This window comes from Mustelus asterias, chromosome 17, assembly GCF_964213995.1.
Source record: "Mustelus asterias chromosome 17, sMusAst1.hap1.1, whole genome shotgun sequence".
In the NCBI taxonomy this organism is placed as follows: Eukaryota; Metazoa; Chordata; class Chondrichthyes; order Carcharhiniformes; family Triakidae; genus Mustelus; species Mustelus asterias.
The window spans coordinates 3,038,606-3,051,535 of NC_135817.1; the positions used below are offsets into that span (position 1 = coordinate 3,038,606).

The window sequence follows — 12,930 nt, forward strand, 5'->3', positions numbered from 1 at the left end:
TTCACATAGCCTGACAATTTTTATTCCTTTTCAAGTATTGTGCTGAACCATCGTTGGTTCCCACTGGATAGTACTGAGCCAGGGTCTGGCCAGTACGACAAGGATGTACATATGTTACTGTTGGGTTGTGCTACTTGTTGCTGTTGGGGTTAGGGTGGGGTTGTTACACCTTTGTACTGTCGTGTTGTGGTACATCCCAGTCGGGCTCCGCCTCCTGGGAGAGGTATAAAAGTCCCTGCTCTGGCTGGGACCCCTTCAGTCTGGGATAGTGTATATAATTATTGGCTGCTTCATTACAGTAAATAAAAGCCTTTTATTTCCCGAGCATCTAGCCTCGTGTTTGATAACGCGCATTAAGTATATATCTAAGTGCCGCTTAAAAGTTCCGATTCAATCTGCTTCCACTGCCTTTCAGGCAGATCGCAACAACTCGCTGTGTGGAAGGAAATTCCTCTCATCTCCCATCCGGTTCTTGGACATTCACCATCCTCTGTGTAAAAAACCTGCCTCATACATTCCTCTAAACTTTTCCCCACGCACCTTAAGCCTATGTCCCCTAGTACTTGACTTTTCTGCCCTAGGAAAGAGCATCTGACTATCCACTCTGTCCATGCCGCTCATAATCTTGAATGATCTTAAATCTTTCTCCCCTGCTTACCGCTCTTCCGCAAGTCAGCACAACTTCTCACTATTTGTTCTATTGAAACCTCTTGTCATTCTGAACAGTTTTATTCAATCCCCCCCTTCGCCTTCTCTGCCCCGATGATAAAAACCTCCTTTCCATCAGTCTTATTGGCAGTATCATTAGACAGCCTCCTGCGTAATGGTTATACTGCTGCTGTAAAATTCACTTAATCCCAGCTTATTCTTTATCACTGGTTTATATTTGTTGCGGATTGGATAAATAGCAGAAGGATTGAATAGTTGTTTAAACTTGTGTAGCAACATTATCCAAACTTGGCCACCACTGGAGACAATCTGGACAAGCAGTTGTTTCCATCAATGTTAGAACCATAGAATCCCAACAGTGCAGAAGGAGGCCATTCGGCCCATCGTGTCTGCGCTGACTCTCTGAAAGAGCATTTTCCCCAGGCCCACCCCCTTCGCTCTACCCCCATTACCCCCTGCATTTACCATGGCTAATCCACCCCATTTAACCATCCTGCGACACTGAGGGAGAATTTAGCAGGGCCAATCCACCTAACCTGCGCATCTTTTGCACTGTGAGGGGAAACCCACGCAGACACGGGGAGAATGTTTAAATTGCCATAAAGGTTAAAATAAAACGGTCTGCAAACTTTAGCTGTCCAGACAACTTAATATCTGCAATGTTTTTTTCTATCTGTAAAAGGAAGTTAAACTGAATAGACGACCCATCTACAGAAGTTGGAGTGCCAGTATTATTTACACTGGAAGAAGTGATAGACATTCGGTTTGATTTGCTTTGTTTACTGACGCCACAGCAGAGTTAAACATCATTAGCATACCTCGCGTTAAGGGCGGCACGGTGGCACAGTGGTTAGCACTGCTCCCTCACAGCGCCGGGGATCTGGGTTCAATTCCAGCCTCGGGTCATTGTCTCTGTGGAGTCTGCACATTCTCCCCGTGTCTGCGTGGGTTTCCTCCGAATGCTCCAGTTTCCTCCCACAGTCCAAAGATGTGCGGGTTAGGTGGATTGGCCGTGCTAAATTGCCCATTAGTGTCAGAATGGAGGGCATTAGCAATGAGGAGAGGTTGGGGAAACTTGGTTTGTTCTCACTGGAACGATGGAGGTTGAGGGGCGACCTGATAGAAGTCATCAAGATTATGAGGGGCATGGACAGAGTGGATAGTCAGAAGCTTTTTCCCAGGGTGGAAGAGTCAATTACTAGGGGGGCATAGGTTTAAAGCAGATGTATGAGGCAAAAGTGTTTTACACAGAGGGTGGAGGGTGCCTGGCACTCACTGCGGGGGGGATGTGGTGGAAGCTTTTAAGAGGCATCTTGACAAATACATGAATAGGATGGGAATAGAGGGACATGGTCCCCGGAAGGGTAAGGGGTTTTAGTTCAGTCGGGCAGCATGGTCGGTGCAGGCTTGGAGGGCCGAAGGGCCTGTTCCTGTGCTGTAATTTTCTTTGTTCTTTGTACACCGTCGCCAGGTGAGGCCTTGCCTGGTAGCAGCCGAGGCCTACTGTATGGTTTGCCTGCTGGCCTGAGGGGGTGACAGGACTAAGGAAGGATGGGAAGGAAATGGGCCAGTATCCTAAACTGCACACCTCAGCTCATTCCACTTTGGGCAGGCAAGAAATGGCGGACAGCAGCTCATACCAACAGAGGGGGAAATTCAAGGTCTGAACATGAGGTAATGTTAGCCCAACACCCGAGAGTTTACCCCCAAGTTCCGTCGCTCTCTTACCCAGTTTCAGTCAGGATAGCAAAGGAAAAGGCATCCCACAAACCTTGTGGAAAGAGGATATTACTCGTACTCCACAACGTACATTTGTTATTTTGACTGCGATTTTAACTGCATAGTGAATCAATCGCAAGCTTCTCTTCAATTTACTCCCCCAACTTTTCTCCCCAGTTTGTCCTCTTCTGAAGACATTCCTTGTTGGATATTTGACTTGGGAATATATCACCCTTCTCTCACTGGATTGTTGGGTCAAAATCCTGGAACTCCCTCCCTAACAGCACAGTGGGTGTACCCACACCTCAGGAACTGCAGGGGGCTCAAGAAGGCAGCTCGCCACCACCTTCTCAAGGGCAACTAGGGATGGGCAATAAATACTGGTCTCGCCAGTGACACCCACATCCCTTAAATGAATAAAACCAAAGGCCACACTCCTGCCCCCCAACTCACCCACTCACTCACCTCACAATGAGCGCCTGCATACTACTTAAAAATAATCAGTTCTCTGAAACATGGGCCTCATTTTCAAGTTTTACTGATGCCAGAGATTGATTGGAAGATTTTTTTGTCTTAAACCGAACTCAATTTCTCAAAATGAACAAAGAACAAAGAAAATTACAGCACAGGAACAGGCCCTTCGGCCCTCCAAGCCTGCATCGACCGTGCTGCCCATCTGAACTAAAACCACCTATCCTTCCGGAAAGGGTAGGTGGGATCTGAACTCACGTTCCGCTGGACTCTCTGGTTATGAAGTAACATTGCCGCCCTAGAGTTGTGGCAACATAACCAGGTTCCCCATCCAGTCCTTGCTTCCAGTCAGAATCACAGGATGGCGGTCAGGAGATTTACACTCCCTCGCTGGGCACCGGCCTATTTTTTAAACCAGTTGGGATTCAATATTAAACTCACATTGGTAAATTGGGGCGGCACGGTGGTTAGCACTGCTGCTTCACAGCGCCAGGGACCCGGGTTCGATTCCCGGCTCGGGTCGCTGTCTGTGTGGAGTCTGCACGTTCTCCCCGTGTCTGCGTGGGTTTCCTCCGGGTGCTCCGGTTTCCACCCACAGTCTGAAAGACGTGCTGGTTAGGGTGCATTGACCCGAAAAGGTACCAGAGTGTAGCGACTAGGGGGATGTCACAGTAACAGTGACTAATAAATAAACTTTTTTTTTAGTCCCATGCTGATTAGGGTCATACATACAGTGAAGGCAGCTCAAGGTACAATGACTTGTGTTACCCATCCTTACCTTCATGCCGAAGGTAAATATGGTGATAACGATCTTGAAAACCAGCGCTAGGGCTAGCTGCCATATCGCTGCGTAGACTCCAGGGCCCGCCGGCCTGTCAGGTATATCGTCAACCGGCCGCGTCATGTTCGGATCATTGATGTAGTCGCAGAGCTGCGAAGACTCGAGCGCTCCGCAGTCGTTGAAGAGCTCGGAGATGAGCTCACTGGTGCTCTGCCTCGTGTACTGGTTCGGAAAGGCGAATATGGCCGTGATAGCAGTCACGGCGATCACTTCCAGCACCGGGTACCTCCCCAGCTTGGTGTTCTTGCGTTTCCTGCACCAGGCGATGTTCCCTCGGATGAAAAGCGTCCCCCACAGGCCTCCGAAAACCCCCAGCAGGATGAAGGGCACCAGTTCGGCCATGTACCAGGGCGTGTGGTACTCCACGTAAAAGAGCACCAGCCGACTGTTACCAAACGGGTTGATGGAGCGCAGAGTGAACGCCGCCACTAAAGCAGCGAAGAACGACCTCCAGAGTGTCTTCAATGGGAAATAGTAACTGACCTGCAACAAGGAGCAGATTTGACCCTCATTAACACTTCTCTCAGTTATCCTGCTTCAGAATCTTTGGAGTTACCCCCTTCTCTCACTCGATTCCTCAGGAAACCTGGCCATTGTGACATCTCTGCCCAAACGGCTTTGTACTGGCTGGCAGAGGACAGTCCATTCTTCTCTAACCCAGGGGTACCCGAGATGGATTCTACCAGCCCTGGCACCAGTGGGAGATCAGTATACACAGCACTGATCAAACCTAGGGTGGCACGGTGGTTAGCACTGCTGCCTCACAGCACCAAGGACCCAGGTTCGATTCCCGGCTTAGGTCACTGTCTGTGTGGAGTTTGCACATTCTCCCCGTGTCTGCGTGGGTTTTCCTCGGGGTGCTCCGGTTTCCTCCCACAGTCTGAAAGGACTGCTGGTTAGGGTGCATTGGCCCGAACAGGCGCTGGAGTGTGGCGTCTAGGGGAATTTCACAGTCACTTCATTGCAGTGTTAATGTAATCCTTACTTGTGATTGAAAAAAGAAGCTTGCTGACTTACATATGGTTGTTACAGTGCAGATACTGTGATTCCCCTGCTGACTTCTCAGGCCAGACTAGGAAGAGATATTACACACTTTCGTTTTCACACACGCTTCAATTCATCAATTGGAGAAAGCAATAATTTGGCTCCCTGGCCTTGAAATTAGGGGACATCAGTTTGGTCCTGAACGGTTAAATTATCATTCATCACTGTCTGTGTGGAGTTTGCACATTCTCCTCGTGTCTGCATGGGTTTCCTCCGGGTGCTCCGGTTTCCTCCCACTGTCCAAAGATGTGCGGGTCAGGTTGACTCGCCATGCTAAATTGCCCCTTAGTGTCAGGGTAAATATATGGGGTTATGGGAATAGGGGCTAGGTCTATTGTGGTCGGTGCAGGCCCGATGGGCCAAATGGCCTCCTTCTGTACTGTAGGGATTCTATGATTAGTGTCACAAGTCGGCTTACATTAACACTGCAATGAAGTTACTGCACGAATCCCCTAGTCATCACACTCGGGCGCCTGGTCAGATCAATGCACCCTAACCAGCACGTCTTTCAGACTGTGGGAGGAAACCCACGCAGACACGGGGAGAACGTGCAGACTCCGCACAGACAGTGACCCGAGCCGGGAATCGAACCCGGGTCCCTGGCGCTGTGAGGCAGCAGTGCTCACCACTGCGCCGCCCCAGGTAAAACCTGGGGTGCCCTTGGGTCTCAGCCTTTATTTCCACGGCAACAGCGAGCTATGCAGAAATGGCGCCGTGAATTCGGGTGCTGTTCCCTCGGGTAAGTGAGGGAAGGGGAGGTGATCAGGTTGGAAGGTAGGGTTAGACAGAGTAGAAAATGAAACTAAGCAGGAGCCTGTGTAACGCCCCAGTGAGATCACCATCAAATCGTGAGACCTTAAAGCAATCATGCAGCCACTTAAATATATAACAACTAACATGACAGTTCTCGGCAGGAATGTATTTTACCTCTTCCAAACTGAAAAGCACGCCACCAATGGGAGCACCAAATGCAACAGAGACGCCTGCTGCAGCAGCAGCTGAGAGTACCTGCGAGAAAGACAAACAGATCAGTTCCGTAATGCCCGAGAACTTCCACCAGTAAAATGAACGCACAATCCGAACCCCCACTTTTAATCGCGTTCTTCCCAATTCCTTGCCTGTGGCAATAAACAATGCATTCAGGTACCCCTGCGTGGCCATGCATCACATTGCGTCTCTCTCTCTCTCTCCATTTAATTTCTCAGTGGATTCTCTCTTCCCCAAAAAGACTGTGGACGCGGAGTTGACATTGTCAAGACTGAAACGAATCGATTTATTTTCCCAGGTAAGGGTTGTCAAGAATTATCAGCCAGTGGCTGCTAAATGAAGTTGAGGAAGAGATCAGCCTTGACTTGATTGAATGGTGGAATGGGTTTGAAGGGCTGAATGGCCTACACTTCATTTACCTTCTATGTCAAGGCAATTCCAACATTTGGAGTCATTCTACCAACGTCTATACATCTTGGAATCAGATTCAGGTCTTTAACATTGTCTCCATCTGCATTTGATGCTGAATCCCTCATTCCAGTTCCTAACAGATCCTCTCTCTCATCCAGGCTCTGTTTTATTAATTACCAGAGATATTCTTAAAGTTACCACTTACCTCTCTCCTCTTCCCTTCATTCTTACTGTACTTTGAAAACAGGCAGCAGAAGAGGTTGCCACAGCAACAAGCCACATGAACCAGGGGTCCTTCTTTCCCGAGACTTAGGCCTGACGACACAGCCAACACCAGGGTTACTGTTTTAATGAGTAATGTCCATTTTCCCAGATAACCTCTGATAATAAAACCACTAAGGATGGTCTTAATCTGAAAAAGATTGGATTTAAGTCAATTAAAAGGAAGGCAAACACATCACAAACCGTCGCTGAAGCACAGCTGACAAGTAGCTCATTATTTTACCAAACCAATATTTATTTCAAGCTGAAAAATGTTCAACATCAAATAAAAACTGATTTAAACAGGTCAGGACAGGTTCTGTTGAATTCACGTATCGGTCAACTGTCCATGACAACCCCCCACAATCTTCTCCGTTCTTCCCTTTCGCATCCCTCATTTTTTAACCCAATCATTCGCAGCGGTATCTTCAACAGTTTAGGCCCAAAACTCCAGAGTTCACTCCCAAAATCTCTTAGCCTTGCCCACTCCCCCTTGCTCCGTCGCCAGCTCCCCTTCGCTCCCTCACCAGCTCCCCCTCGCTCCCTCACCAGCTCCCCCTCACTCCCTCACCAGCTTCCCCTCGCTCCCTCACCAGCTCCCCCTCGCTCCCTCACCAGCTTCCCCTCGCTCCCTCACCAGCTCCCCCTTGCCTGCTCTCCCTCACTCCCTCACCAGCTCTCCCTCACCAGCTCTACTTCGCCCGTTCTCCCTCACTCCTTCACCAGCTCCCCCTCGCTCCCTCACCAGCTCTCCCTCGCTCCCTCACCAGCTCTCCCTCACTCCCTCACCAGCTCGCCATCACCCCCTCACCAGCTCTCCCTCACTCCTTCACCAGCTCTCCCTCACTCCCTCACCAGCTCTTCCTCACCAGCTCTCCCTCGCTCCCTCATCAGCTCTCCCTCACTCCCTCACCAGCTCTCCCTCGCTCCACCCACTGTGATTGGCAGGGCTCTCAGCCAAATCCAACTCATCCCCTGGGCCATTGCTCCCACTCTGTCCCCTCCCTCCCAGAACCAGGATCAGGTCTCCCTTGTCCTCACTTTTCACCCCACCAGCCTCCGCATTCAAAGGATCATCCTCCACCATTTTCACCAACTCCAGCATGACGCCACTACTCAACACATCTTCCCCTCACTCCCCCTGTCAGCATTCCGCAGTGACCATTCTCTCCTGATCCACTCCGCCATCACACCCAACGCCTCACCCCTTTCCCACAGCACCTTCCCACGCAATCGTAGAAGGTGTAACACCTGCCCCTTTCCCTCCTCCCTGCTCACCATCCCAGGTCCTAAACACCCCTTTCAGGTGAAGCAGCGCTTCACGTGCACCTCTTTCAATCTGGTTTATTGCATTTGCTGCTCCCAATGCGGTCTATTCTACATCGGAGGGACCAAACACAGGCTGGGTGACCACTTTGCTGAACACCTTCAGTCCATCTGCAAGCAGAACCCAGAATGTCCTGTCGCTTGCCACTTCCACACACCACCCTGTTCTCCTGTCTAGATGTCCGTCCTTGGCCTTTTGCAATGTTTTAGCGAACCCCAACGCAAACTGGATGAACAGCACCTCATCTTCCTATTGGGCATTTTACAGCTGAATGAACATTGAGTTCAACAACTACAGAGCATGAACTCTCTCCTCCACCTTCACCCCATTTCCATTTATTTCATCCCATTTCATTTCATCTCATTCATCCATTTTATCATCCTTCTTTTTCACTTCTATCTTTCCACTCCTCCATTCCAGCACTCCTCCTTGCTCCCCAACACGTCAGGGCAGCTGCCACATTCCTCAGGCAGTCCTTTAACAATCTGTACCTCTGTTCTGCCATTCTCACATTCTGATCACTTAATGGACATTTTCAGCACCTTCTCAGCCTTCTGTATCCTCATTTACATTCCCTTTGTCCCAATCCAGCACCACCCGCCCCCAACACCCTCATAGCATAAACCTCCGCTAATTCTCTTTGCTCTCAGCTCTGACGAAGAGTCATCCAGACTGGAAACGTTGGCTCTATTTTCTCTCCATGGCTGCTGTCAGACCTGCTGAGATTTTCCACCATTTTCTTTTTATGTTTTTGTCTGTATAGCACTCAAGAAACAATGCTTTTCACTGCAAACCAGTACGTGTGACAATAGTAAATCAAATCAAATCAATCTCTTAATTTGGATGTATTTAAGAGGTGGCTGGATATAGCACTTGGGGCGAACAGGATCAAAGGTTATGGGGAGAAAGCAGGATTAGGCTATTGAGTTGGACGATCAGCCATGATCGTGATGAATGGCGGAGCAGGCTCGAAGGGCCGAATGGCCTCCTCCTGCTCCTATCTTCTATGTTTCGATGTGATAGTTTTTGTGATGTAGAAGGCAGCAGCAACAATGGCAGGGTAAAGGGTCACTGCATTGAAATACAAAACACAGCTTGAATCTCTTTGGAGCGGTACCTACCTCTGGAATTCCCGAGCCACAGGCATAGGGTGCAAACATCTTGACCAGCGAGACTCCCAGGAAAGCAAAGGTCAAAGCCCAAAGAACATATATAAGATAGTTCAGAATGTACGCACTAGCACCCTGAGGGATAAAAAACATTGACATGGGTACTTACATTTAACTTCTAGTTTCCAACATACAATACGCACCATGCAAAAACTGTGGTTGGCTATTCCTTACATGGGAAAAAGACTAAAATCCACTTACAATCAGCATAGGGCAGCACGGTAGCACAGTGGTTAGCACTGCTGCCTCACAGCACCAGGGACCCGGGTTCGATTCCCGGCTTGGGTCACTGTCTGTGTGGACTCTGCACATTCTCCCCGTGTCTGCGTGGGTTTCCTCCGGGTGCTCTGGTTTCCTCCCACAGTCCAAAGATGTGCTGGTTAGGTGCATTGGCCATGCTAAATTCTCCCTCAGTGTACCCGAACAGGCGCCAGAGTGTGGCGACTAGGGGATTTTCACAGTAACTTCATTGCGGTGTTAAGCCTACTTGTGACTAATAAATAAACTAGAAGTTGCATGTTACAATGATAATGGAGTTGTCAACTAACTGTAGCAACCAATTAGTTAATTGACAAAATAACCCAGACATTTATCATTTTTTTAAAATTCATTTGCAGGGCATGGATGTCACTGGCTGGTCAGCATTTATTGCCCATCCCTAGTTGCCCGAGGGCAGTTAAGAGTCAACCATATTGCTGTGGCTCTGGAGTCACGTGTAGACCAGACCAGGTAAGGACAGCAGATTTCCTTCCCGAAAGGAACATTATTGAACAGATGGGTTTTTCAGACAATCGACAATGGTTTCATGGTCATCAGTAGATTCTTAATTCCAGATATTTTCTTTTGATTGAATTCAAATTCCACCATCTGCCGTGGCGGGATTCGAACCCGGGTCCCCAGAACATCAGCTGAGTTCCTGATTAATAGTTCAGCGATAATACCACTACGCATTGCCTCCCCAATAATATCAGATACAAATTAAATGTTATTTGCAGAATGCATGGAGTGTAGCTTTCAGAAGTCCTTGGTAAAGCTACAAGGGATGCTACAAATACAAAATATAGTCAGCAATTTTCCAATCCACAATCCTGAACAACAATATAGCTGCCTATGCCTCTCTGGGGGTGTGTTATTGTTCACACAGGGGGTCCAGGTTGAGATGCCAACATGCACTTTTACATGTATGTTGTAGTCTGGAGTTATGGATGGTGATGGTATAGTCTCCAACTTGCTTTCCATCAGTTAAAGTAAAGTTTATTTATTAGTCACAAGTAAGGCTTACATTAACACTGCAATGAAGTTTCTGTGAAATTCCCCCAGTCGCCACACTCCGGCGCCTGTTCGGGTCAATCCACCTAACCAGCACGTCTTTCAGACTGTGGGAGGAAACCGGAGCCCCCGGAGGAAACCCACGCAGACACGAGAAGAACGTGCAAACTCCACACAGACAGTGACTCAAGCCGGGAATTGAACCCGGGTCCCTGGCGCTGTGAGGCAGCGGTGCTAACCACTGTGCCACCGTGCTGCACCATCACATGACTGACCAGGAATCTCTCCCACTTCTACCTGCTGCCATTAGTGTGTGTTGGACGGATTTTAGGTTTACACTCAACGGGCAGAATTTTCCCGCCATGGGAATCGTAGCAGGAGGGACACGGACCATGATAAGGGTCCATTGACCTCGGGAAGAGAGCACTGCTGGAAAGTGCCGCCCAACATATGTGGGCACATTACGAACGTAACCTTTATGACAGCGCCTGACTCAGAGGTGCTACCCACAATGCCACAAGACTCCACATATCAGAGCACTGTGAAAATCAAGAATGGTTCCTTGTTCCACAATACTTCTTAATCCACTGGGTGACACCTGGGGCTCAGTGCTACAATCCAGGCTGACACTGCTGTATAATAGCGAGGGAGTGCTACACTGTGAGTGCTGACACTGGTGTGTAGTAGTGAGGGAGTGCCGCACTATAAAAGCTTTTAGATCAAGGTACAAATTCAAGGTAAAAAACCATATATTCAGAGAATTCTGCCACTATGAATGCTTGGCTGTGTTTCAAGAGTTATAGAAGGCGGTTCAGAATTCACAGTTTTATTAGCAGTTTGAAGATCTATTAAAGCTTCGTAAATATTTGATTTGGGGTCTGAATAGATGTATGTGTTTTAGATATATTAAGTAGTTGAGGTTGAAGGGATATTATGGATGGTTGTCTTTTTACATTTTCAAGTGTTAAGAGTGAGAAGTGTATTAGATCGTTAGAATTTTTTTTCATCTACACATGGGTCCTGAAGTTTGGCCATGGTGGATACTGTGTAAGTGGCAATGGAATTGGCATGGGGGGTGTGTGGGGCGAGCATGAGATGGCATGGAGGGAATGCGGGCTCATGAGGGTAAGGTGTGTGGGGCATGAGTTGGCACGGAGTGTACAAGAGGCTGTGAGGGCGGGTGCAGGGAAGCTCTTGATATTGAGCTTGAATGGAGGATATTGGGGCCGGGTGAGGGGTAGAGGTCCCAGAGAATCGAGGCGGGCCTTCTAACCAGCCTGCCTTGGAACCCGCCCATCCCTCTGATCACCTGAGCTTACATTTGAAGCTCAGAGCTGCGATTGTGTGTTGCAATGTGTCGGTCCAAGAGACAAACGGATCCCGGAAATTCCTTACCTCTGGCTGGCCGGCCAAAAGCTCTGACCATGTCTTCCACTGAGGGCATTTGTCCCTGTCCTCAAAGGTCGTCTCATTCGATGTCCAACAGCACTGTTCATGACTAAACCAGAATCCAGCCAAACAGACTCCCTCCTTCAGATCCGTCATCCAATCGACAGCCAGATCTATCACGCCAGCCAGTGTCCCTGAACAGGCGAGGCACAAAGCACAACATTAAAACCAGCAAATGCCGCTCCATTTTGTTACGGTAGCTGTCACCTACTTTAGATATGGGGAGAAACGGAGGGAGCTCGCACTCCGGGGTAAGACTGTCTGATAGTCAAGGGTCCGCTGGCATTTTTACCAGCATGGCACCACAATGTTGGTCGCTTATCCACCAGTTTAAACATCTATTCCCTCCAAGGGCAGCACACCACGACTGCAGTGGGTTCTCTGTCTGTCGGATGGACTACAGCAACTTAGAAATAATAGAAACCCTACAGTACAGAAAGAGGCCATTCGGCCCATCGAGTCCGCACCGACCACAATCCCATCCAGGCCCTACCCCATATCCCTACAGATTTTACCCGCTAATCCACGCATCCCAGGACACTAAGGGGCAATTATTTTTTTTTTTAGCATGGCCAATCAACCTAACCCGCACATCTTTGCCAAGATCTCTTCAATAGCACCTCCCAAACCCACAATTTCTTCCGTCTGGGAAGGCCATAAGAAGCAGGTGTATGGAAATATCATGGAGGGTGGCACAGTGGTTAGCACCGCTGCCTAACAGCGCTAGGGACCCAGGTTCAATTCCGGCCTCGGTCACTGTCTGTGTCGAATTTGCACATTCTCCCCGTGTCTGCGTGGGTTTTGTCCGGGTGCTCCGGTTTCCTCCCACAGTCCAAAAATGTGCAGGTTAGGTGGACTGGCCATGCTAAATTGATCCTAGTCTCAGGGGGATTAGCAGGGTAAACGTGTGGGGTTATGGGAATAGGGCCGGGGTAGGATTGTGGTCGGTACAGATTCGATGGGTCGAATGGCCTCCTTCTGTACTGCAGGGATACTATGATTCTATCACAACCAGCAAGACACGTACCATCCTAGTTTGGCACTGGACCACCATTCCTTCACTGTCGCTGGGGCAGAATCCTCTCTTATACCTCAGCAGGAGTAGTGAGGCCACATTGGCACCACCATCTTCACAAAGGCAATTAGGGATGGGTAATAATGTTGGTAATGCCAGCACCTGTATCCCTGAGAATGAATTTTTAACGAACATAAGGGGGCAGAAACAAAGGTAAGTACCACACGAGCCAAAGAACCATTAAGTACTTTTAGTTATTAAAAAAGATGTGAATAAACACATAACTAAAGACTGCCTT

The 12,930-nt window shown here is 48.8% G+C and overlaps 1 protein-coding gene across 1 annotated transcript in view; it reads right to left on the bottom strand.

Moving 5' to 3' along the window:
* LOC144506283 (H(+)/Cl(-) exchange transporter 4) overlaps positions 1–12,930 on the bottom strand; it is a 67,301-nt gene that overhangs the window by 13,475 nt on the left and 40,896 nt on the right. The window contains exons 4-8 of the mRNA XM_078232169.1: positions 11,564–11,751; positions 8,852–8,974; positions 6,348–6,554; positions 5,672–5,752; positions 3,638–4,183 (exon numbers count right to left, since the gene is read on the bottom strand). Of these exons, the coding sequence (XP_078088295.1) occupies positions 3,638–4,183; positions 5,672–5,752; positions 6,348–6,554; positions 8,852–8,974; positions 11,564–11,751 (1,145 nt within the window). The remainder of the gene's footprint in view (positions 1–3,637; positions 4,184–5,671; positions 5,753–6,347; positions 6,555–8,851; positions 8,975–11,563; positions 11,752–12,930) is intronic.